This window comes from Engystomops pustulosus, chromosome 5, assembly GCF_040894005.1.
Source record: "Engystomops pustulosus chromosome 5, aEngPut4.maternal, whole genome shotgun sequence".
NCBI lineage: Eukaryota > Metazoa > Chordata > Amphibia > Anura > Leptodactylidae > Engystomops > Engystomops pustulosus.
In genome coordinates, this window is record NC_092415.1 from 156,050,051 (window position 1) to 156,076,496 (window position 26,446).

The 26,446-nt window shown below is 40.9% G+C and overlaps 1 protein-coding gene across 4 annotated transcripts in view; it reads left to right on the forward strand.

The window, feature by feature from the left end:
* Positions 1–24,138, forward strand: part of SNRK (SNF related kinase) — a 46,005-nt gene extending 21,867 nt beyond the window's left edge. For 3 of the 4 annotated variants that reach the window (XM_072153525.1, XM_072153527.1, XM_072153526.1), the window contains 4 exons: positions 16,471–16,612; positions 18,053–18,265; positions 18,428–18,562; positions 18,975–24,138. In XM_072153525.1, the coding sequence (XP_072009626.1) occupies positions 16,471–16,612; positions 18,053–18,265; positions 18,428–18,562; positions 18,975–20,190 (1,706 nt within the window). In that variant the 3' untranslated portion in view covers positions 20,191–24,138. Of the gene's footprint in view, positions 1–11,941; positions 11,964–16,470; positions 16,613–18,052; positions 18,266–18,427; positions 18,563–18,974 lie in introns of those variants that run through there. The other variant, XM_072153528.1, reaches the window with a different exon arrangement.
* Positions 24,139–26,446: the final 2,308 nt, after the last annotated feature.

The window sequence follows — 26,446 nt, forward strand, 5'->3', positions numbered from 1 at the left end:
GTTGATATCGATTATTATTCTTTATCATACAGCGCCATCCTATTCCGCAGCACTTGACAATTACAAAGCTGAAAACATAATTTAAAATTAATTTAATGTGACACTGAGGCTGCACTACACCTAATATGTTAACCTATGAATAACATTGTCGGATGAAACTATAGGAATGAGGGCGCTGCGCACAAGAGCTCACAACCTTTATGGAGTTCTCTGGCTATTATTAGCATTGCTTTTAATGGTGTAATATACTGACATCTAATATTTATCACATATTCCAAAGTGCTTTATTGATCGCAGACTTGCACATTACGGGTGATCTGTATAAATCACGTATGAGACAACAAACTTGTCCGAGTTGGATGTACTGTATGCAGGTAATCTTTCTACTTTGTTACTTGGATTACATTGTACAGATTTATGTCCCTTTTGGTTAGTGCTTGACATTTTTTCGTTTTAGAAATACCTTGATTTGCATGAAAATGTTGTGTGACAAGTATCATGCATGATCTGCAGATGAGCTGTTTTGCTACACCTCATACGTGTGCAATTCTCGCCCGATCTTTAGTCACCCCCTATCTTCATCAGAAATCATTCTGCAATATATCCTCTGCAAAATATCTTCACATTGCTTCCCTGTGCCTCCTGCTTGTGATAGGTTTTTCTCTGCCAACTCTTAAAAGCTGGGGGCAGCAGAGAATATTCTGATAGAGTATCACAAAGAATTCATTGAAAGGCCCACTTGTCTCAGCAATTTGTAACCCAACGCACAAGGTTTTCCCTTGCCACTTTAATATCGGACTTCTTTTTGTGTAATGCCCTGACTTGGTAGTAAATGTAGGCTGCAGGGCGCTTCATGACTCTGCTTTACAGTAACAATATTGTGGGGGAAGGAGACAAGACTATGACACATCAACTGCATGAATTCATACACGGCACACGGGAGTCTTTTGTCAGCACTTCATATACTATGAATAAGGGATATGTAAATTTAAGTATGTTGTCCTGAAACTCTTGCCATGAAACTATATCAATCTGCTCCGCTCCTCCAAGTCTAGAACCTGCGGATTACACTTCATGGTGACGTGATCACTTGAAGTCATTTTGTTGCTGCATAATATTTAACCTGGAAGGTTCATTTTTGTGGAGCGCCTCTCTTCTACCAGACGTTATTCTGTCCAGTTATTATGTAACTGTTTCTTAATTATTAACTTGGTAATAACCTAAACAGGTCTGTCTTGAAATGTGGCATCCTTAGTTGGCCTTACAGATGTGAGGACTGATATAACCTGGGTACAATATTAAAGTTAATCTACCATCAAAATCAATCATGATAAACCAGGGACACTTCACTTGCCTATAGATCCAGGGGGTGCCTATAGATCCAGAGCCCCTCCTTGCTGCAGCAGAAAAATTTTCAGCACACAGTGGGAGGGGGTAACAGCCTGTAAAGTTGCAACACGGAGGGGCTCTGGTAACACCCCAAGAGATGTTCAGGTTCATTAGCATAATGTAAAAAGTTTATTTTAAAGGAGACCATGGATAAATGACCCCCAGTCAGTGGGGGTCATTTACTAAGGGCCCCATTCGCGTTTTCCCGACCTGTTACCCGAATATTTCCGATTTGCGCAGATTTTCCCTGTATTGGCACGGGATTTTGGCGCACGCGATCGGATTGTGGCGCATCGGCGCCGTCATGCACGCAATGGAAATCGGGGGGCGTGGCCGAGCAAAAACCCGACGGATTCGGAAAAACCGCTGCATTTAAAACAATAAAAGTATCGCTTGGGACGCGCTTACCTTCACTTGGTCCGGCTCGGTGAATTTCAGGGCATTCGGATGCTTTTCAGCGCAGCAGCGCCACCTGGTGGACGGCGGAGGAACTACCTTGATGAATCCTGGCCAGAGAACGTGCCGCTGGATCGCGAACGGACCGGGTAAGTAAATCTGCCCCACTGTGCCTGTATGTAAGTAAGTGTCCCTGGTTTATTGTGCTTTATTTTGAAGCTAGATTTTCTTTAACAATCTGACCTTGTTTATGGCATACGACTGGCTTTTCGGTGCTCACAGTCATGGGGGGGGGGGGGGGTTGCACAAAGCAAAGGTGAAATCACTAGCTCCTGGAAGTGAATGCATTGTGAATAAATATTTATTCCTCCATTCTGGTTATAAAATTAAAGCCACCATGTGGATTCTGTGGGTGAAAGATCTATGTTATAATGATCTGCCCGCACTCATTGCTTTTTATAGTATATCACTGCTGGACAAATTTTCCAGTCCATTCTTTACTTTTTCTGCGAAGCCATCCATTGATAGAAATGTGCAACAACCCTGCCAATGAAAAGGGCGGGTAGTTGTTGTGAATAGTGCACTCTCCATGTTGGGAGCTGTCTAGGAAGACTGAGCGTTAACATATCTATTGCCTCTAACCAATGATATGCTGTGTTCTTTACTGTAAAGCAAGCTGGAAGCTGATTGGAAAGTGGTGCCACCTAACTACGTCAGTATAAAAACCCCTTGTGGGCGTTTGCATGTGGCCCTTGGTCCAGTCTTTTGTCAGACAAGTTCGGAGGCGGAGTGTGCAGCACAACGCCTGTGCTGCAGAAGTCAATGTTTCCATCATATGGACTCTGCTCCATCTTTACCAGCCCAGCCTCTATTGACCAGACTGGACTTGCACTCTGGCCAGCTTTCCAACCTGCTGAGTTTGTTGCTGATGTTAGACCGTTGCCTGCTGTTGAAGTTCCAATAAAGAGCTGTGAGTTGATTTTCACAATGTGCCTCTGTGTGATCCCTGGATCAGGCTGTTCACCATCATGGGCTCCCCTTCCTTCATCACCCAGGGATCTCTATATACACCTCAGGGGTGGCCCCAGAGAGAAACATTTCTTCAGCATCTCCCACCATATTTCTTGCACACACCACCTGCTGGAGACCTGCCACGCTGTAGGCCCTTCCTCGGGTCCCCATACCAAACACTGTGACCACAGCATGCCCAAGGCCGCATCAGCCAGCCACTCCGGTATTCTGGGCCCCGGCTGTCCCCAGCCAACGAAGAAAGGCTAGGCCCTGATGGGGGATGTTGCAAATGTTTGCTCCTCAAATCTGTTTATTTTTTACATTTTTATATTTTTTCTGAATTTCTAGAAATCTCTCAAGCAAAGGGCGATTCTGGCTGTTTACACTTCAGTTAGTGGACACATTTGGCTTACAGCCTGACTGACGTGCGCTTAAACAGCTGTATCGCTCTGAGGCTTGTGTCAAATGTATTAATTGGGGAGAAATCCAAATTTATACCTCTGCTTTAAAAAAGACTTGTGTAACCAAGACTATCCTGCTAAAACTTCCTTTAAAAGGTGCCAAAAGTCTGTCGCCACCTTTTATCCCACTAAATTACTAGCACCCTAAGGTATAAAATGCCTTTACGAAAATACCCTTTCTAGTATTCCCTATTTTATGTAAAATATCACCCCTCCAAAGTCTTGTGTAAAGATCTGAGAAGAGTCATGTATTACCTGGCATGAGTCACTGTGCCAGAGATGCGGTATACTAAAGATTGGGAGATTTATCATCGCCGGCATATGTTAAAGCCACCCCCGGACCCCCTTCCTTGTTATTTGCTATTTGTAAATAAAGATGACATGTAGCAGTGATCTAATGATATCAGCCCATTAGATGACTGTTACCAGTGATCTGTAGACGAGGCTTTCCCCCTGCCATGTGTGAATGTACCTTCATATACCCTGATTATGTAATCACTGTATCCCCCGGAATTAGTGTGCACAATGTTAGACATGCCTCAGCTGCTGCAGAACCTCCTCATGCATGCACAGATGGCAGGAATAAGACCTGCAGTCTTTGCATCCCGCACAGTCGCTTTCTATGGACGTTGGCAAAATGAGTGCCACTCGCCCCACCAATGTCAGATGGGCCACAAACAATGGGACAAAGCCCGTGTTCATGTGCTTGTGACCTAATACTGCACACATAAACACATGCAATACATATGATGCAATGATGCTGCACACATAAACACATGCAATACATACATACATCTATACACTTGCAGCCTTTGGAGGAGACAGAAATTTTCTAAATGGATCCCAGATTCCGCATGGATATCAGTGACTGGGATCTGTACAGTGGGTGCTGCACGGGAAGGTCTGTGTCTGTGCAGGATCCCTGGAGCCCCTCCCCCATCCTCACACAGACGGCGGCTGCAGGAGCGGGAGAGGCGCAGCGCAAGGCTCAATCCCGGCTTGGTGTTTGGTCATGTGACCGGAGCATCATCGGTAAGTACACTAACTTGCTCTGGTCACATGTCCTTCCATTGGGGCCGCAGTCTTGAAGTGTCTGGCAAGGACTGAGGGAAGAGAAAAGCCCCAAGGGTATTTATATGCGTGGGTCTTTTTTACCGGATCCTGTGCATGCGTCTATGATGCTTGTAAAGGGCATTAACGTGATCTCTGGATCCCTTTCAGCCTCATAAGCATAATTTTAAGTTGATTTTAACAGGAAGGAGGCCACGGATAACCAATATAAGAAGATCACCACAGCCATGTGGCCTGGATCTATGATTTAGTGTCCCCTGGTTTATCATGTTTTATTTTAGTGGTAGATTTCCTTTATTGTTCACACATTCATGATTTTTTTTTTTTTTTTTCTTTTCATTGTAGCATAATGGGTCCTGATTTACATTACGACTGACTAATTGAGGATAGTTCTGGTTCCGCGCTGATCCGTTTAGATGGTTCCTTCCAGATGTTACTTACAGAAATGTCTGTTCCATGTCAAAATATACATTTTAAGCCAATTTAATGTAAAAGAATAATTATTTGTTCGCAAACCATTTCCACGTGAAGGCAGGATTTGAGATGTCTTCCTTGTTCTTTTCCACACTTTCCGTCTTTGTCTTGTGATCCTTTGCCCGGGTTGTCAGCCAGCTTCTAGATAATACAGCAATCAAGCCAATGTCAACTCTGGCGAAGCCGGTCTAATGAACATTTTATTGGGTTTATGGTGTAAACATTGTATTTCTGCTTTGCTTATTAGTTCTCCCCCTCAATATAATTTGGTTTCTTGGCGGGGTGTGCGGTGTGTGCAGCTGCTGGAGCAGAGCCTGGAGACGAGTGTTGTACGTGAATATGTCTGTTCTGCATGGCTTTCTATCGCTATCTCCTGATGTGCGAGGAGTGACATCACGTGTTACCATGGCAATGGCTGCTGCGTGCACTTCATTAGCAGAAATCGCTTGAATTGATAATGGAGCTATTGGGCTATTTATTACATTTTTCAAGCATGTCACCATGATACTTTAATGAGATGTATCATGTCTGGACTTTTAAAGGAAAACTATTTTGATGTCTTGCATTGTGACCAAAACATACCTTGTCAATGCTTTAGCTACACTGATGCAGAAGCATATCTTGTTTAATCTCTGAGCAGAGTGGTTTTACTGAAAAAACTATTATAACATTCAGGACCTTGGGAAAGCTGGGCGCCTACATAAACACATTCAACATGAATCTTCCTGACTTATCAACCTGAGCTGAATCACTCAAACACAGCAGCTGGGGGATTGTGCAGCGATTTGATAACTTCTGCCTGTCATGCACAACATTCTCTGGAGCAGTGTATAAGTAATGTAAGAGGAGAAGCGCCGAGCAACAGAGCTTCATTTTTTTATAATTGTTTTTTCAGGAAAACCACTCAGCTCAACAATTAAACAAGATATGTTTCTGCATCAGTGTAGCTACAGCATTCTCAAGTTATGTTTGCTTCATGATGCATGAAATCAAATGGTAAAAGTAAATGTACCATTTGATTTCATGCACGAATTCATTAACACATGGCAGCTTTGTGATGCACTTTTTTTTATCCTAGTAAAAAGTGGTTTTGGAAAAATTTTGTCGTTTTTTTTTCGTTATGTTTATGTGTGTGTGCGCGTGTGTGTGTGTGTGTGTGTGTGTGTGTGTGTGTGTGTATATATACATATATAATATATTGGAAACTTAAAATGGTTGGCCATTTGCTTCATATGTTTGTAAGTAAGTGTAGGGGTAAGTTCCATCTTCGGCAATAATATGGTTAGAAATGGGGTCATGTGATCTCTTTATCTGTCCATGACCATTTACCCTTAGAGGGGTATTCTCGTCTGGGCATTCATTCTGTTTCATTAATCTGAGAAAATATATATATATTTCTTCAATTAGATGTTATTAAAAAAAAATTCACCTGTGTGAAGATAATTTCTCATAAATGTAGTCAAATGGTCCCTTAGAAACAAGATTGTGTCCCCGGATACGAACACTTCTGCTGGAGGGATTGCACAAAGAAACCAAAAGGTGTTTGTATATGAAATGTCCGGGAAATACTGCATGTCCCACAGCCGTCCCGCGGTAATGATTGCTGAATCCATGAAGTCAGGCAGGACTCAATAGCACATGTCTGGTTTCGGCTACCTAAATGTTACCTTCCTCGGATACAACCACCTATCTCGTTTTTTAAAGGGGTTGTCCGAGTTCTGAAAAAAAAAAACTAAGGGAGGGCACTGCTTAAAAAAAGAAAGTCCTACTTAACTTCCGGTGCCCTCCAGTATCCAGCGGTCACTCCGGTCTGGGCGCCATGTAAACAAACATGGCCGCCGGAGCAGCGCTAGACTCTGCTTCCGGCCGGACCCGACAACCTTCCGGCCCGCATTCACAATGCTGTGAATAGGGACAGATAGGCGTGTCCGGCCATGTTTGTTTACATGGCGCCCGGACCGGAGTGACAGCAGCGCTGGATACCGGACGGCACCGGAAGGTAAGTAGGACTTTCTTTTTTTAAGCAGCGCCCTCCCGGCCTCCCTTAAGTTTTTTTTTTCAGAACTCGGACAACCCCTTTAAAGGACAACATGGCTACATTTATGAAAAATTATCTTCACACAGGAACATTTTTTCAATGACATTCAATTGAAGAAAAGTTTACGTATGGCAAATGAAGTAAATTAAATGTTAATGTCCAGATGGGAATACCCAAGTGAAGGACACAGCATTTTTTTTTTTTTTTTTTCGCTCTCCATCTTCAAAAATCCATAACAATCCAGAGTTGTGTCAGTGCTTATTTTCTACTTAACAAATTTTACTTCTCAGTGATGTTATTTATTATTCTATGCCGTGTACTGGAAAGCTGGAAAATAAAATTCCAAATGTGGTGAGATTGGCAAAAAACTTATTTGCGTCACTTTCTTGTGGGCTCGTTTTTTACGACTTTCACTGTGGGCTCCAAAAGATACATCTACTTTATTCTTTGGTTCGGTATGTGGAATGTGTGGTATAGCCCTCTTCATGCAGCCTCAGCACCAATGCGTTCATGTAAGACGCAGAGCACAAAGGTGTTAAAGGAGTTGTCCACTGTCAGCAAATTGATATTGTTTGTTTGTGTAATGAAGTGTTAAACAATTTTCTTATATACCTTTTGTTATCACATTTTTCAGTTTTCATGTTGTCATGCTCTAGAAAGCTAACATGTAAGTGTATGAGCTGTTACTATCATACGGGTCTGATTGCTCTGTGATACTTGTGGCTTGTGCAGCTGTGTGTCCATCACAAGACCATGGACAGATTTCTTTGCTACTCAAACATATCCATTATTTTGCTGAAGGTGGACAACAGCTTTTAAGATTTTATGTATGTCGGCATCGTAGTTTGTGCGTCGACAATGACTGGTCCCATCATGATGGTGGCGCTCGCACTATGATGTCTGTAAGCATCTGACGTCATAGTGTGTGCGGCCAATGCGTACTTCTTAGTGAAACACGGCCGTCAGCAATGAAGAAGACGGCCTTGCAGGGAACTTTGGAAAGGTGAGTATTAAGGGGTTTTTGTGCTAGGCCTCCTGCTGGCAGGCTATATACTAGAGGGGGCATGGGCTGGATGGCTATATATTGGGTTGCAGTGGGCTCAATAGCGATATAATGGGGGGAAGCCGTGTTTAGTGCTTTTCCCACCCTAAGCTATTAATCAAGTCAATAGGTTTTCCCAGTGTTTTTTTTTTTTTTTTTTTTTAAATTTGGTCCCTCGGCTTATACCTGACTATATACGGTACTATAATATCTGCCAGAATACTGATGAAATCTACCTCAGGTGAGACGTGGCATAGATTGTAATTCCAGGGCAGCACAGGCCAGAATTCAAGAGGTCGCAATAATTCTGGTATGTCTCATGCCGGGTGTGGCAATTACTTAAGGGGTTTGCCACTTTTACTCCATGTTTTTTGTTATTTTTGGGGTCAAGATATTGATTAACTTACCAATATACTTCTATTCAGACTTATGCAACCCGGTTCAAAAATATCTTTTACCTCACCAGCCGCCATACCTGTCCGTAAAATGGCCATGGAGGGTCAGGTAATCTCCAACTATCCATGACCAATCTACCTTCCAGGACCTTTATAATAGTATTCATTAAAATAATATTAAGTCCTCAGTGGACACTAGATCACAATGCGCCAGTTTTAATATTTGTTCCCCATTGTTTACGTGACAAATCTACCCAAAAAAGGGTAGAAAATACTTAGATTCTGGGCCTACAATATCCTATTATTGTGTCTTTCTAGGAAGTATTAACCGTGTTTATCAGAGAAAGTTCTTTGAAAGTTCATTGACCATTTGTTCTAGAAGGACTTTGGTAGATTCTAGCTGACAAAAACAACATTAATGCCGACTCTTTAAGAGTTTGAGACATTAATTTACTATAGGGAATAGTCTAGAAAAGCAGATTGTAGAAGGTATAATTGTTCTTTCCCTGTAACTAGAATGGGTACCTTTTTAGAATTCCCCTGCCTCTCCTCTGTCTCTATCTAAATTGCATTTTCTACATTCTGAGAGCAGATGTGAAGAATTAGAAGCTATATTTAGAATGGGAACATTAGAGGCTATCATTGAAAAAGGCCGTACTGGTAAAGCTTTCCATCTATACCCATTCATTAATTTTAGATTAATCTTTTTGTTCTTCCCTTTTATTTTATAAAGGGTTTATTTTATAGCTGTGAAACTATTTATACCTGCAGGAAAAGTTCTGTCGACTATTTTGTATGATTGATGGAAATATCCGTTGTGAAATCTTCGCAAATTATATACTGGGGTCTACTCGATGTACGGAAATAAATGTCAGGCTGTTTGACCTGAAACGGCCACTCACAGTCCACTGCCTACCCCGCTTTATCTAGCCCCCCTCCCTTGTTACTGCTGCTCTTGAGTTTCCCCTCTTGAACTTGATGTCTCAAGTCCACAGGAAGAACTTGTTCAGTTTCTTATCTTTGTTTTTGCATTTGCGGTTTGCTCTCTTGTCTGTACTTTCAGCAGTTAGGGAATGTAAAGTAACAACAAACAGAACTGCAGCAAATAAACTATCTGTAAGGGTAGGGCCACAAGAGGCTGACTTGTTGCAGATTCGCTGTATATTAAAAGCTTGTAACTTCAGGTAAAAATTTTCAAAAGAAATTGCTTTAAAACTTCATGTCATATTCATTTATGCCATACATATCCGATTTAGTGTTGAAGATGTATCTCGATGTTGGCAAGCATGTGACTTGCCTAGAAGTAGAAACAATAAAAATCTCAGGTACTTTGCCTTCATAACACATCTTACTCTGTATCGAAAGACCAAAGCACACTAGAATACAATATGAGACCAGTTTTATATCATGTGCGATGGGGTATTTGGTTTAGAAACCCGATAGATTTACTGGGACACACTAACTTTAAAAAGTAACTAAACCATTGAAGGTAGCTGGGGATAATGGAAAAAATGCACGTTTCATTTAAGTATAACCTCGGAAAGCTCACTGCAGGAGAAAGAAGAAACAAACTCCAATAGTCTGCTTCCGACAGATAAGGTGGCTAATGATTAACCTTTTCATACATATAGAGATTAATCTTCAAGGAAAATATTCTCTGAGGAGATTAGACTATCCAAGGACTGTTAAGTCATTAGAAACTTTATCCAGTTCTTTTCTCTCACCCATCAATGGAGAAAAAAGTTGTTTAGAAGGAAGAAATGCAGGGGAAAGGTCATGGGAACATATTTCTTTAATAAAGTATATTACAATGTTAACTATTCTGATCTGAAGTAGTAAATTTAGTAGAAAGATTTGTTACACTAAGTTACTCCATAAGAATCCCGTCATCACCCAGAAGGCAAATGCCTAGTTCCATTCAAATTCTTGTTTTATTTTGTTGTACCCTTGTGGTATCACCCCTTTCCATCTTATTCTTTTTGTGGTATCTCATAATGTTGACTTTGACAACACCCTTTGCCTATCCTTTGCTTCACCACCTTGTATATCTTGTAAGCCATATAATCCCCCACTTTAGTATTTTCCATAAAGTTTAGTCCAACCTTCCTGTGGCCTAAAACTTGTATCATGCCCCCCTTACATTGTGCCCCCCCTCCTTTTCCCCTTTTGTGTCCCCCCAACCTTCTTTTCTTGTTGCTGTGTGATGACTGGAAAATAAAATTAAACCAGATACTCCCCTCTCCTTGTACTCCTTGTCTGCTCTCTGCTTCATCATTCAACTCTACCGTTATGTTTCATTATTTTCCTTGAGTTGTCTTCTTCCTTTGATCTACATCTATAACTTTTATATTTTGCTTTTTTAGAGTTCTGGATTATTGTTCATGGAGCTGAGCCCTGGACGCCATGAGCAGGTCTATAATACAGTATTTGTCCATGTGCATACCAGCTCTTTCTGTCCTCTTGTTTTGCCAGAGATGAGCTGGGCAAACCCTGTTCTGTCTGCAGCTGTACATGTGCTTTTGCTTCTGGATCATTATATGCGATGGACAGTCGTCAGAAATGTGCCATGTAATTCCCTTCTTAATGGAAGTGATGTGCAGCACACTGTGCACACAAATTGCTCTGTGCCCTGTGGCTTTCTGTCCTGCTGTACTGGCTGGCATACATTTTTGTTATTTTTTTATTAACCCTGGCTGATCACACCCCACTTCATACACAGATTGGACAGGTATTTGTTGAATAACTTGTCATGGTGGTCACCATAATAATTAAGTAGTTTGCACATATCACTTATTGGGCTCACCTTATTTTTAAAAGCTACAATATATCAGGGAGAATGAACTGGAGCGTGAGAGATGAAATCTGATGGACACATATACACACGTGGATAAAATTGTTGGTACCCCTTATTTAACGAAGGGAAAAACCCACAATGATCACAGAAATAAGTTGAAACTGACAAAAATAAAAAAATTAATTTCATTAATTTACATAGAAATGTAGGGCATACTTAAACAGAATTAAAAATAAAACTCTTGAAACAAGCCTGGACAAAAATGATGGTTCTCAACAATCAAATGATTTCTGTAACTGGATGAGGCTTCTGCACCTTTCGGCAGGTATTTTGGCCCTCTCCTCATCAGCAAACTGCTCCAGTTGTCCGAGGTGTGAAGGGTACCTTTCCCAGACTGCATGGTTCGGCTCCATCCAAAGATGCTCAATAGGATTTAGGTCTGGACTCATAGAAAGCCAGTTGAGGGTTTTCCAGGAATCGGCATATATCCTATACAAATAGGTCCTTAAAATATTAGCTAATATGTAATTATTTAACATTTTGCTCTCCTCAGCAGAAAAATGCTGTGGACAGACTGTAATGAATTAAAACGCTACTGGCCCTTTAATCAGTCCGTTGATTTACTCCGCGCGGAGCAGACACACGACAGAAGGTGCCGCTGGTCACATGTCCACATCACACAGGTCATGCAGGTCATGTGATCAGCACTTGGTCGGTCAGTTGCAGTGCATGCAGTATGGCCGGTGTTGTGGTGAGACGTCATGTCAGTGATGTGATGGCAGTTACACATCATTACTATGGTAACAGAGCAGGACAGTCTGTTACATCATCACTGGGAGCAGAGCATAAGAGGGAGGAGGAGTAACTGAACTTAAGGATAATGGGCCATCTGGTGATTATTCCACAGACTTTAGAGAGGCTGTAACAATTATAAAATCAAACTATTTAAGCTGCATTTTGTGACCAATGACAATGAGTTTTGTTGTATTTATTTATATCATTATGGGTTTTTGTATCAGATGTTCATATTCCCAGAACACCTCTTTTAACCATTTTTGTGTGTTTTGGGTCATTATTTTGTTGCAAGACCCATGACCTGCGACTGGGACTAAGTTTTCTGTCACTGGGCAGCACATTGCTCTCTAGCATCCCGGGATAGTCTTGAGATTTCATTGTACAGATCTGCACAGATTCAAGACTCCCTGTGCCAGTCGCAGAAAAGCGGGCCTAGATCATAACCGAGCCTCCTCCAGGTGTCACAGAAGGGAGAATACTTAAGTTTCTCCGTCTGTGAACAGCTAATGTGCCTTGCTAAACCGTTTGATTGTCGTTTCACCTGTCCATGGGACATTTTCCCAGAAGCTATGTGGCTTGTCTACATGTAGATTTGCAAATTCCATTTTTTTTTTTTTTTTTCCAGCAACGGTTCCTACTTGGTCATCTCCCATTAAATCCTCTTTGGTTCGAACAACGATGAATGGTGCAATCAAAAACTGATGTTGTTTTGAGCTTTAACTTCAGTTTTAATCCATTTAGAAGTTTTTCTACTCTATTTTGTTACCATTCATATTATTATTTATCTTTGATTTGTCGTCATCCAGGGCAGTTGACTTCAGTTCCATCAATTTTTTTTTTTTTTTTTTTTTTTTTTACATTTTTCAATAATATGTGTAACTGTAATCACAGGAACATCAGGCTGCTTGCGAGGGTCTTATAACCTTTACCTTTTTAACATGCTTGCCTATAATTTTTTTCAAAGTTCCTGAGACACCTTTCCTTGCTCTGGTACATGCTGATTGTTGTACAGTCCATGTCACCAAGCAGAACTACTACTCCTATCCTCTATATTGATTCATCCCATAGTATTGTTTTCATGACCGCTACCTGTCTTTACAAAAAGTGGGAGAATAGTGGGATTGTCACTGCTGGAAAGTGGGGGATTGTGCCTCCCAGGTAACAATATAAACTTAAAGCCTAACAAAACTTTTACCAAATTTACATAATTCATAAATCTGTTAACTGTCCTTTTTGCCTTTTTTTTTTTCTTTTTTTTTAAGCTGTGTCTATAAATTTGGCTTTCAGTCCTGTCCTCCATTGACAGCTAAGGGATAGATGTACCTGATAATGTTTCAAATTACTTCAAGGAAATCTAACATCAAAATCAAGCCTGATGAACGAGGGACACTTATTCATAGATCCAGGCACAGTAACTTTTGTAATCATTGTTATCCAACTAAAATTATGCTGAGGGGGTGTTACCAGTGCTCCTCTGTGCTGTTTTCACAGGCTGTTACACTGTCTTGTCCACCCTCCTGCTCCTTCGGCCTCCTCTGCCTGATGTAATTGTAGATTTCCTGTCATGGCCCTCATTTTCACTAAAGACAGGTTGCAAAAGCCCATTACAGTTGGATTGCAAATATGCCTTTCTGCTTTCTAAGTCACTTGTTGTTTTTTTAAATGCATCCAAACCAAAGCCCAACCCCTAGGACTACATGGGGGAATCTGTCAGGGTGCAAGGTAAGTTATAACACACAATTATATTGTAATAATGAATATTACAATTCATTGTAATAATGAATAACCTGTCTTTAGTGAAAATGAGGTCCCTTGTGACAGGTTCCCTTTAAACCAGCACCAAGGCTAAACCATGTTGTATAGAAGCGCAGTTGACTTCTGAATTCCTACGTGGGTAAAACCTGCAGCACAAGTTAGCACACATTGAGGTTTTTAAGTTCAGTATCTCTGCCCATTAAAGCTTCTGATCTAATTTTAGTGCATGGGAGACAGTGACTTGTCCAAATAGTAGAGAAACCTAAAAAAGCAAGAAAATAGCCATTATTTTCTTTTCCAGTGGAAAATTATTTCAATTTTAGAACAGTTTTTTTTTCTTCTGCTCATCATATCTTTCCACTCTTGCAGCAAGTCCCAAAATATTCCCATTTGCTGATTTGTAGTCATGAGAATGCAATCCTTTGATAAACTCCACATGCGTAAAGTATAAATTAGATTGTTAACCTCCAGTCATTTTTGGGCCTATTTATATATATTTATTATATGATGCTGTAAGTGATGTGGTGTATGGGTTACCCGTATTTACAGGGTCACAAAGTGGGATTCTGAAAAATTTGGAATGTTGCTTGCATTTTGCTATCACTTTTGATATACTGTAATGATTATCTTTAAGTGTTAGTCCTGTCAGGAAACCTGTTACCCTGAGGACAGTGTGAGGTAGTGACAGATGCCCTGGTTTCCAAGGTGTGAGTCAGTTGTTATGGTGTGGTTTGCCTAGAAGTGCATGTAATTGGTTGCACCCACGATATGTACACACTAAGGGGTGCTCATTAGCAACTGGAAAGTGGGTGAGCCCATAGCTCAATGACTGCATTTCTAGGGAGAGAAAGGTGTCAATTGGCTTGTAAATATTAAGGTTTCCTGGCTCTCCTTACTGATCTTTTATGAAGATTACTCCATGTTAAATCTGCCAATATTCGTCTACAGACATATACAGCTCCATGGGATATACTGTGTCAAATGTTATACACAGTACCTTGCTGTAATGTTGAGCGAGAACTCCGATACATAATTCAGCACTACATATCATGTGATGATACTGATGTAATCTAAAGTCCTTTACACCCTAACATTTGTACCTCATATATGCATCTGATCACATGAAATCACAGCATGTCTCCATGGACTTTTAATACTTGGCATGCCTCCATGGAGGCATGCTGTGTTTCATGTGGTCAGCTACATGGGGTAGATTGTTACAAATTTTAGGGGGTAAATGACCTTAGATGACCTCACTCTGGTGACAAGACATAAAGTGCTGAATAAGTGAGTAGAGGAATTGGACATGGGAGGAGCCGCCAGTCTCGATCGAGTAGACCAAAAAGCCTTGTGACTTGCTGCTGTATGCCTGGTAAGGGAACAAAGTTGATGTGTGAGGGAAACAATTTTTGGCTACAAGAAGGATGTGGCTCTATGGAAACATGCACCTTCTGCTAAATGGGGAAAGTTCCCACACTTGTGGCCTGGTCACAGTAACGTCCATAGGATTGTTGCACACTGCCGTGCTAAACGTGGAATAGTTACCGGAAACTACAGCAAGTACAGGTGCAGCATGACGGATAGCAGTAATATCCTTGCTATTGGTCAGTTTTGTAGAGTGATGGCACATATAATGAATGCTGTATATACCATAGCCGGCATAATTTTGGCCACGCTGTGTCATATGGCCCACCATAAAAATTCAAGAAACTCAACAGATGACCCCATACTAATGGATGTAACCCGCAACTGGTTTCTTGGGTGAGTTTTTTTTTCTGTTGCTGCCACTTGTGTGAATGTAATCGCTGATTGCTTTAACACTAATACTAATCTATACAGTACATACAAAAAAAAAAATGATTTGCTACTTGTGTTGATGCCCCGGGCGACATTGTTGTGAAATCTCATTGTGAATTCTGCGCTGCTGATCTCTGCCGTGCTATGACTGAGTCTTAACATTCATTATAAATGGAAAACATGTTGCTCCATTCAGACAAAAACACGACAAAACATTGGAAATGCCACACACATTTATGGGAATTGTAGTCACACTTGTACAGTAGTGTGAATGAAGTGTAGTAAAAAAACATTAGACTACGACAAAACTTGGAATAAAGACCCCAGGTAACCTTGTGTATAATTTGGGGGGGGGGGGGGGGCTCCTTTAAGACTTGAATTCTTTGGTTTTCTTGAATGTATGTATCCACACAGGCTGCTGTATCATGGGTGTGTGCGTAAATACATTACAACATTATGTTTGTTACTAAGTTAAAGCACATGCTGTACCCTGTTACCAGAAATGTTTAGCAGAAAGATTAACTTCCTCTTAAGATGATATTTCGACAGCAAGGGGTTTTTTTTTAGAAAAACGTGCAGATATTTCTGACTTTTCTACACAAGGTTCAGAACTTGGACTAGATCCTCCAGGTTAGTGCTAAATCCACCCCTTAAAAGGCTAGACCATGCATCTGTTCACATCTCCGTGCATTCATCTAAACAGGGTCTGCTCTCTCATGGTTATTTTAAGTGTTGTTGCCACTATAAAAGTTACATGGTAACTTCCACTAAGTTATAAAAAGTATTAAAATGGCATTGTGCTGCTCATTGGCAGAGAAAGCTTAAGAGAAAGTTCTCCTTGTATGACCGGATAGTTGTGGAAACCTTACACCATCTGTTATGTATGGGGTTCCAGCAATGGACTGTGCTGGAAGACCAGGCTCAGTGGGTTTCCTTAACCTACTAAAAAAAAATGGGTATATGGGTAACCAGTAGTACTTCAAGCTAATAAATTGTGTTCTAATGCCATAATAAAGACTAAAATACTCATTTTGATTCTCTTGTTATTTCAGATATTTGGAGCCTGGGGGTCATCCTGTTCATGCTGGTGTGTGGGACTCCTCCATTCCAAGAAGCCAATGACAGTGAAACACTGACTATGATAATGGACTGTAAATATACAGTACCTAAACATGTGTCCAAAGAGTGTAAAGAGTAAGTTGGTTTTCTTGTGTTCTTTTGGATTTTTCATATAATCTAAAATACTAATTAGTTTTTTTTAAGAATATAGCTCCCCAAAGCAATGGTTTTAGACATTATTAATCGTATTGAGGAGCTTTGGTTACATCCATCTTGTGGATGCCACTTAGATTGGTAGTATACAGCGGTCCCCTAGTAGTATACGGCAGCCCCCTAGTAGCATATAGGCAGCCCCCCCCACGGCCCTTAAAAAAAAAAATAAACTTATATACTCACCCTCCGATGTCAGCGCGTCCCGTCTTCTTTCTTCTCCGCGGCTCCTCTTCTCACTTCTATCTTCCGGCATGGACGCAGCCATGTTTTCTTCTAGCAGGCGCATACTATGACGCGGGCGCTGCTGACGTCATAGTATGCGCGGCCACTAAGAAAACATGGCTGCGTCAATGCCGGAAGAGAGAAGAGGAGCCGCGGAGAAGAAAGAAGACGGGATGCGCTGACATCGGAGGGTGAGTATTTAAGTTTATTTTTTTAAGTGGGTAATTTTTTTTGTTATAGACTCGTGTATAAGCCGAGGGGACGTTTTTCAGCACATTTTTTGTGCTGAAAAACTCGGCTAATACACGAGTATATATGGTATATACAGTCTAAAAGTACTTATTCCAGAAATAAAGTCTTCCCTCCTCGTAAAACTGTTACGCTCTGTGTTTAAGGACATCTGCCATTAGGTTTACTGATGGTAGACTTCCCGAACTCACTTGCTTTTAATTTAAATGTATGCAATGGGGGTATGCAAGGATGCTCTGGTGAAGTAGGCAGGAGCACCTCCAGTTCATTGGCATATATTTTTAAATGGCTTTTTTGAAAATCTGTGCCATTCCAGGATATGATAAAAAACGGTTCCATCCCCTAGAAGAGTTAAGGATCAAGCGAGTTAGGGCAGTCTACCATCAGTAACCTAATAATATTTTTGCTTTTGCCAAGACAAACCAAAAAAAAAAAAAAGTTTAAATCATAGCGTGTCTAACGCAGTTGGGTTTTTTTTTTTTTTAATCCTCTGCGAACCTTATTCCACACTTCTCTTAAAATATTATTTGATAAGCTGAACTTTTGCTCTCCTTCATTCATTGGTGCCACGTAATCTTCCTATTGAATGCCATATTAAAGTGGCTCTGCCTTCAGAATCAGAAAGTGGCAGTGGTTGAAGTCCAATTATCCAAACAATTTAATGTTTGTTTAGGACTTCAACTTGTTTGAAAGCCACCCCCCCCCCCATTATATATGAGGTATTGTATTAATAATGCCTGCAGTGTCCGAAACCTTAATGTTAATAAAAATGTCCAATGCCTGGGTTAGTTACGCTATAACATAACTTCAGTATAGGCCCTCAGATGTCTGTATACGTTTATGCTTTCCTGTTCATTTTATAATCTTACACCTTGTCTCATCAATTCCCAGTCTGATCACACGTATGCTCCAGAGAGATCCCAAGAGAAGAGCATCTCTAGAGGAAATTGAAAACCATCCTTGGCTCCAAGGAGTTGACCCGTCACCTGCAACAAAATATAACATTCCTCTAGTGTCCTACAAAAACCTCTCTGAGGAGGAGCACAACGGCATTATCCAGAGGATGGTCCTAGGTGACATCGCAGACCGGGACGCAATTGTCGAGTAAGTGGTTACTGCCGCTGCCCTATGCAACTGTTTTCTGAGGATTCTGTGATGTCCTAACATGTTGCTTTGTTTCGTAATTCTTTTTATTTCCCTATATTTATAGGGTTTATGTGGGGAGTGGTTCAATTTCTTTTTATTATTATTTTTTTTTTCCCTTAGTGCCTTGGAGACCAATAAGTACAACCACATTACAGCTACGTACTTCTTACTGGCTGAGAGGATTTTGCGAGAGAAGCAAGAAAAGGAAATTCAAACACGGTCTGCCAGTCCCAGTAACATCAAGGCCCAATTTAGGTAATGGCCAATGTCGCCTTAAGGGCTTATTTTAGAGAGTCCCTAGGGATTAGTCCCCACTCATGCAGGGGGATAGGGAGAGGGATAGCGTGGAGGAGAGGAAGAATGCATAAGGAGACTGAGACCCACCCCTACCCCCACCCCTGTAGACAGACTGGTCCACTGGTCGTGATAGCAGAGAAGGGAACAAAATCCTTTTGCGCCGCTGAGACTTGTATAATCTGCTTCATACCATTTTTTGTTAAAATGAATTGGTAAAGTTGGTGTTGGCACTAAAGAGGAGCAATTTGTAATTATGAATTTCAATACATTGAACACGAAATAGTATAAAAATGCATGGTCTTAGTATGTCTGTTATTGAGTGATTTCTTGTCTGTGTTTTGTAGTAACCTGTGTGTAATTTCTTCCTTAGGCAATCGTGGCCCACAAAGATTGACGTTCCACAAGATTTGGATGATGATCTTACAGCTTCTCCAATAGCTCATGTGAATGTGCCACCAACAGCAGCACGAAGTGCAGAAAATGTGCTAAATGGCCATAGAAATAAAGGCATGGTGGAACCAATTAAAAAGGAAGATGTGCCTGATTTTTCTGGTCCTGCATCTTCAGGAATACCTCCTGTGGCCGTAAACCCATCAACAAGTGGAAGGAAATGTCTCTTTAGAGTTGAGGAAGATGAGGAGGAAGACGAAGAAGATAAAAAACCTGTTCCACTGTCCACTCAAGTTGTTTTGCGTCGCAAACCCTCTGTTACAAATCGACTAACCTCTAGAAAGAGTGCCCCAGTGCTCAACCAGATCTTTGAAGAAGGAGAATCTGATGATGAGTTTGATATGGACGAAAATCTTCCCCCAAAACTGAGTAGATTAAAAATGAACATTGCATCTCCTGGTACTGTTCATAAAAGATACCACAGAAGGAAAAGCCAAGGCCGGGGATCAAGTTGCAGCAGCTCAGAAACCAGCGATGATGACTCTGAGAGCAGGAGGCGCCTGGACAAAGATAGTGGCTTCACCTATTCTTGGCACAGAAGAGACAGTAGTGAAGGTCCACCTGGAAATCAGGGTGATGGAGGAGGACAAGGTAAACCAAGCAATGGAAGTACGGGTGTTGACAAAACTAGTCCAAGTGATAACAAAGGAGGTGGAAGTCCATCCAATACATCTGGTGGCAACAACAATAATTCCTCCGGGACTAGCCGTACCTGTGCTGGCTCCGGAAATACAGTGCAGCAGTCCCCAAGAAGTGCAGGAGAACTTGTAGAAAGCCTAAAACTCATGGGTTTATGTTTGGGCTCCCAGCTTCATAATGGAGCCAAGTATATCATTGACCCTCAAAATAATCTGTCATTCTCAAGTGTCAAAGTGCAGGAGAAGTCCAGCTGGAAGATGTGTATTAGCTCCAATGGCATTGCCAGTAAAACCGCACCTACTGGCAGTATCAGATTATTCTCTGACCAAATGTCAGACACGGCTAACGAACTAGATCTTCTGAAGAGCAAGAACTTTAAGAACAATGTTTTACAGCTACCTCTTTGCGAAAAAACTATATCTGTGAATATCCAGCGAAATCCCAAGGAGGGACTACTATGTACGGCTAGCCAGGCCAGCTGTTGCCACGTTATTTAATAGTCGCTTGATGTACATAGCAGTGTGGCACCATTGTTCAAGGCTGAGGACAGCTACTGTTTTTGTCTATGCCGTTTTGACGTCTTATTATTTTTTTTTTTTGTGGGCTTCACAGGCAGTTATTTATTACAGTTTTATTTTGTTTTTTTTTTTGCTAGGTAGATCGGCAGCACGTTGTACTTCAATGCAGGCTGCTCGCTGACACTTTTTTTTTTTTTTTGTAGCTCATTTTGAATATTTTTACTGTGTAAATTTCTATTGTTTTAACGAAAACAAAAAGAAATCACTTCGAGTGTGACCTTCAAACATACTTTTTGAGGAGCACTTGCAAATCTCATTTTCAGCACTTAAGCTAAGGAGACCTTCTTTTTTAGATTTCCTTATTTTTCGCATAATTCCAGTCCTTACTATTGTGATTGTGGTGTACTATTGTGTGTCTGAGAGAGAACCAAAGCAATAATGTTTTGTTGTAGGATCCTCCTTTTGGGTGGTTTCGTATGTTCCAAGGCTTGCACTGAGATTCAGTGTCCCGACACATTCAATCCCTCCTTTGTCTTAAAAATAGCAGATTATAATGTTTTATTCCAAAACCTTTAATTTTAATTTTTTTTTACATAAATGAAGACAATCCCGATTCCCCCTCTTCCACTCCAGATATTCTACAAAGATGCATGTGTGTACTCGGCTCTACGAAATGATGAAACACTAATCTGTGTGTTTACATGGCCTTGTAGATACCCAAATATTGCTTTTATTGCTCAAGCGCTGTGTAACAATTTCCATATACGATTTTCTAATTTCATATCTACATAATTATTTTCATGTGTTCTACAAATGTTTTATTCCTGCTTTGTATGAAGAAATGTATCCAGTTACTGTGATCAATGACTCTCACTATAGGTTCATCCTGTAATGCCCTGTACCAACTGGGGAAATATTTAATCAGATTTCTTTTGAAAAATGTATTGAATGTCCATCTTCTAACACCTTGTCAGTTTTAGCTCCTAACATCTGTGCTGAATTTTTTTTTCAGCTGTGTTTTTATGAAAACCCTATATTCTCTACTGAGACCTAGTTGAACAATAAATTAAAAAAGGAGAGGTTACCTTACAAGGGCCAATATATTAAAACCGGGGCTTAGCACACCAATTGTAGTAATATCTGTTAGCAGAATTAAAGGGGGTCAACCACCTATGGAACTACTTAAGCATTGTAAAGGTCTGACATCAGACTGACCACTATATATATTTTTTGTTGTAGTTCCTTTAAAAAAGTTTTTACTCTTTGTGCTCATGAGCATAAAGTGGTGTTCTAGCCTCCATTGCACTACCACCAGATGCAAGGATGCACAACCCAGAGAAGACTTGCGCATGTGCAGCTCTGCCCGACTCTGCTTGTACTGCATATAAGTAGGTTCCCTCTGGGCCATTCATTCTTGCACCTTACACCCTACCACCCCCTCCTCTTGTATCAACTCGCCCTCCCTTTAAACAACCATTCCAGATAGAGCAGATGCATAAAGAATAAAACTAGTTTTTCAGGGCTATGTCTAAGATGCCACATATTTCTGTAGTTCCACAAAACTCTGATGTAGTCGGTAGATTCCTTTTAAGAGGCCCTGACCGTGGCTTGTGCCAAAAATTGTGTTTTTTTTTTTTTTTTTTTATATTTCTTTTCTCTGTAAGCCCCGTAATGTTATATTATTGAATTCAGGGTATCAATGGGAGTGTAAAAACTGAGAGCAGCTACAGGAAAGGTTACGTAGGTTGATGAATAATTGATATTGTTGTTTTTATTAGTTGTCCTACGGCTTACACCCATGTCATGTTTGGAGTAAGCCCCCTTTTAGTTGTGGCTGCTAGGGGTATTTTCTGATCTCGGGAACTGTGTAAAATGGTAAATTACAAAAAAAATGCAGATATTTACATCCTTGGTGGACTGCATTTGTCCACGATTATCCCTATTTACAGCCACTGCAGAGGCAACTGCATCCCCCGTTTAATGTCATGTTAGTTTCTAGTGTAGATGGCTTTGATCTTGGGAGTGCAAAAGAAATCTGGGGTGTCTGCAGCAGTGCTTGAATCTAATATAACACTCGAGCCCTGCAGCTGCTCCATAGTTGTGCACAGAATGGTAGAAAAGGCTCAGTCGAATAATGAACTGGGATATAAAAAGGGACTGTTTTGGTGATTTTTGGATTGTTCTAACCACAATGGCATTGCCTGTTTGTCATGAGCAGGAAGCTCCTTCTATTTTAGATGTAACTACTACTAGCTTATATAGCAACAATACAGGCTTTAGTCAGAGTCAGATACATGGTTGGACCACGGCAATATTGGATATAAAATATATAAATATTTTATAAATATTATGGCTACTATTGGTCCAAACTTAGTAAGGCTGAACTCAACACTGTTAATTGATTTTGGGCCCATGTTGCACATTTTGTCAGAACAAACTGTTGAGTGATGTCCCTATTATTTGCAGCATTACATTGGGAATTATATACTGTATTGGGAATCCTCCTGTACATTCTTTACCTGGGTGTTTGTAGCTTTGTACTGAAGCAGTTACAAGTGTTTCTCCATGATACAGAGATATGTTAAGAAAACGGATCAGAATATAATTTTGAGCCGATTAAAATCTCACACCACAATGGTGAAAATATAGCACTTAAACATAAATTAAATTATCCAATTCTTTTGCTTTTGGACTTGTTTCGGATGTGTCCCCTCCATAAACTTGACTTCCTCTCCCCGCTTCTAGACTCTTCCATCCCTTTACGTATCTTACAGAACGGTGATACAGATAATGAATCGGTATGGTTGGAAGGAAACGGTGTAATATATTGGTCCCTACGCAGACAACCAAAGACCTTCAACATGGACAGGAATTTTGTAGTCAAACACTGGCCCCTCGTCCCTCCCTCATCCTTCATCAGTCGTCTTTCACCCCATCTACTAAGCTGACACATGTACAGTTGGTAATAGGCGAATAGCTTCATGACCAAATAGATATCCACATTTTAGCATGCTTATTTATTTATTACCCTTAACCATGGTAAAGCCATAGAAAAGGTTTGGCTGAGGAGCCCTCACGCCGGGATAAGTTGTAAATGAACAGAGAGAGATTTATCATTATATAAAGTGATACATTTTACTGTAATGTATAAAACGCCCATATTTTTTTGGTTCCTTAAAGGGCATTGGCAATAACTTATTTTGCATCTGACTTTCCAAGCTTTGTAAATATGTTATATTATTTTTATGTGCAGCCTTGGAATGGCACTTTTTAATTGTCCCCGTTGCATCTGCTGTTTCCAACTGTTAATATATACATATGTATATACGGTGCTGACTTCTGAATGGCTGTGTCGACAGATTATGCTGCATATAGATGTATTATAATAGCCTTATTAGAAATGTATGGTTGATACCGCGGGTTGTATAGCAGTTAATCTGTTTCTAAACTTGTTGACAAGTGAGTGTGTGCATGTGACGTCCGTCATGTTTCCTTGTTCTCTAAATGGGAAATGGGAGAAATTCAGCACTACATTACGATAATATCGGACCAAACTATAAGCGTGCTCTGAACCTTTCTTGTACCCTCAATTGTCTTCAGAAGTTGCATATAGTTACATTAGTGTACAAATTAAATATTGTGAAAATCAATGAAGTCTTGTATTTTTCCTGTATGTGTATATGATGTAACTGGCAACAATATGTAGCTGAAGATCTAAAATCCTATGTAGGTGTAAGGCTGTAGCACTAAAATGGAGTTGTGTTCAGTATCCTGTGTCTATACCTATGGTGAAAGCAAATCATCCAACAGTGTGTACAAGGGTCAATAGAGTAGCGTAGAAACGCTTAACTTTACCTGTGTTAGGTCAGTCCTCTTATTTGCAGACAAGAGCAAATAAATAAATAAAGAAGCTGTGGAACAAAGGAATTTTCATCTCCCATGTTTTTTTTTCCTGCCTTTGACGCGTCAAGTAATTGTGGTTGGACGTTAATGTGATAAATCTGGAAGACTGAGCATCTATACTAGGTTTATGGTGAAGGAGAATTGTTACAAACCATTTAAAGGGGTTTTCCTGGAATCTTGAAATCTCCTTGAGGCTGAGACAGGTGTGGCAAAACTTTGGCCAATCCGTGGCCTCTGAGAACAGGACATCATTTATGGTCAAAATAGAGCACAAACTGACCATTTCACCCGCATTGTCTCATTACTACCAAGACGCATCTTGAAAGTCGAAAGTACTGGCACCATACAAAAAAGGATGCCGAAGCGGGGTCCCTGCCCCAAATGGGTTTTCCAGAATTTGTGGAAACTCCTTTTAAAGTGTGCTAATTCTTCTGTCAAGCAATAATTCTGATGAACACTTAAAGGGAATGTGTGACATGAAAATAACCTAATTTTTAAACCAGGTACTTATATTAAGATTAATTGTTAGAAAGCAACATGGAATCAAATAATCATATAATCCAATCTTTAATCAAAAGAATTATGATATCCGGAAATTTTCACTGGCCATAATAATTATGGTAACTGTCTTTCTAATTCTGTAGGGGGTGACCTGCAGCAGTCAATACCTAAAAGATTACAATAGAGGATAATACCTCCTTTACTGCTATTACTGTGTATTCACTACGAACTGTACATGATGTCGCAGATTATTGAAACCTCTCCTCCAGACCTCACTAAGTCCACTTCAGTCTATGGTGCTGTATATCCCACATATGCCTTCATAATTGTGAACAGAAAATGAATACAGTTAATTAAAAGTGATACATTCCTCGATCTGCGTCAAAAAGAATATTGCCAATACATTCCCTTTAAGTTGGTCTACATTATAAATACATAAATCTTTATAGAACGCTATCATAATCCATAGCACTTTACAGATCAAGGGGAACACATACAAATTAAATAAGTCCATATGTAAATGTCGGAATTAGGGGCTTGTTCACAAGAGCTTACAGTCTATGAGGAGGAAGGGGTGACTTGTATAAGAAAATGACTAATCCTGCATGAGCCACTTGTCTCATGGTACTGAAGATCCTGGGTGTTACTTATCTCTCCTACACCAGTAAGGGGTAAATATTAATAAAGAATTACACGTGTCTGTATATACAGCTACAGAAACCGCAGGAGAAATCCCTACTTACATCCAGTGCCTGTAGTTAATGCTTCCTCCATCTTCTCCATTAGGCATCGAAACATCTTAGGTTCCTCATTGTCCCTACATCTTGGTTCCCTGGCAGTGTTATCCTAGTGCTGCCCCTAACAATCTCCCCTAAATACTGTAAGGCTGCGTCACACCTTTGTCTTGCATTTAAACAAAACCAGGTGCTCGTTACCGATCACACATGTTTCATTGGAAAACCGAGGCCTGTCTGCATTACACAGGCACCCCAGTAATGTCCCTCATACAACCTCCCGTAGTGTCCCCCAAAAAACCCTCCTGTAATGTGCCCCACGCAGCCCCCCAGTAAGTAATGCTCCCACACAGCCCCCAGCATGTAAGGTGCCCATGCAGTGCCCCAGTAAGTAATGTGCCCACACAGCCCCCCCACCCTGTAATATTCCCCCACACAGCCCCCCAGGAAGTAATGTGCCCACACAGAACCCCACGAAGTAATGTGTGCCCACACAGCAGCCCCCAAGTAAGTAATGCTCCCACACAGCCCCCAGTATGTAAGGTGCCCACACAGCCCCCCCATGTTCTCCCCTTTCCCTAGTTCTTATCATTCCCCACCTCACTGATGCAGCTCTGCGCTCTGCCTGCCCCGGCAGGTCATGTGATCATGACCTCATCGCAGGTCCTTCAGCCTCCAAAGTATTATTCTCCCGGAGGCTGCAGCTCCTGCTGGGGAAAGCAGTGAGTGCGCGCATTCTCATCACGATGTGTGTCCTGAGATCATGGATTGTGATGAGAGACGGTAGGATCACAGGCAGCCGGACAAATGTCCTGCTGACCCGGGAGATCCGGGGCACGAGCCCCAGATCTTTTGACCTAGCGACGCCCCTGGTGAGCAGTGTATCTGAAGGTATGTACACAGCATAGAGATGAGCAAGCTCATACTATAACTCTTTCCATATAGACTCCAGCACAAGCAGGGCCACATTATCTGGCTTGTAGATCAAAATCTCAGATTAAAAGGCTATTTTGGTGTCCAGGACTGGATAATCGACAGGTTCCGGAAAAGAAGGCTTTAGTCATTTCCGGTATATACACAGGGTATATGCACACATA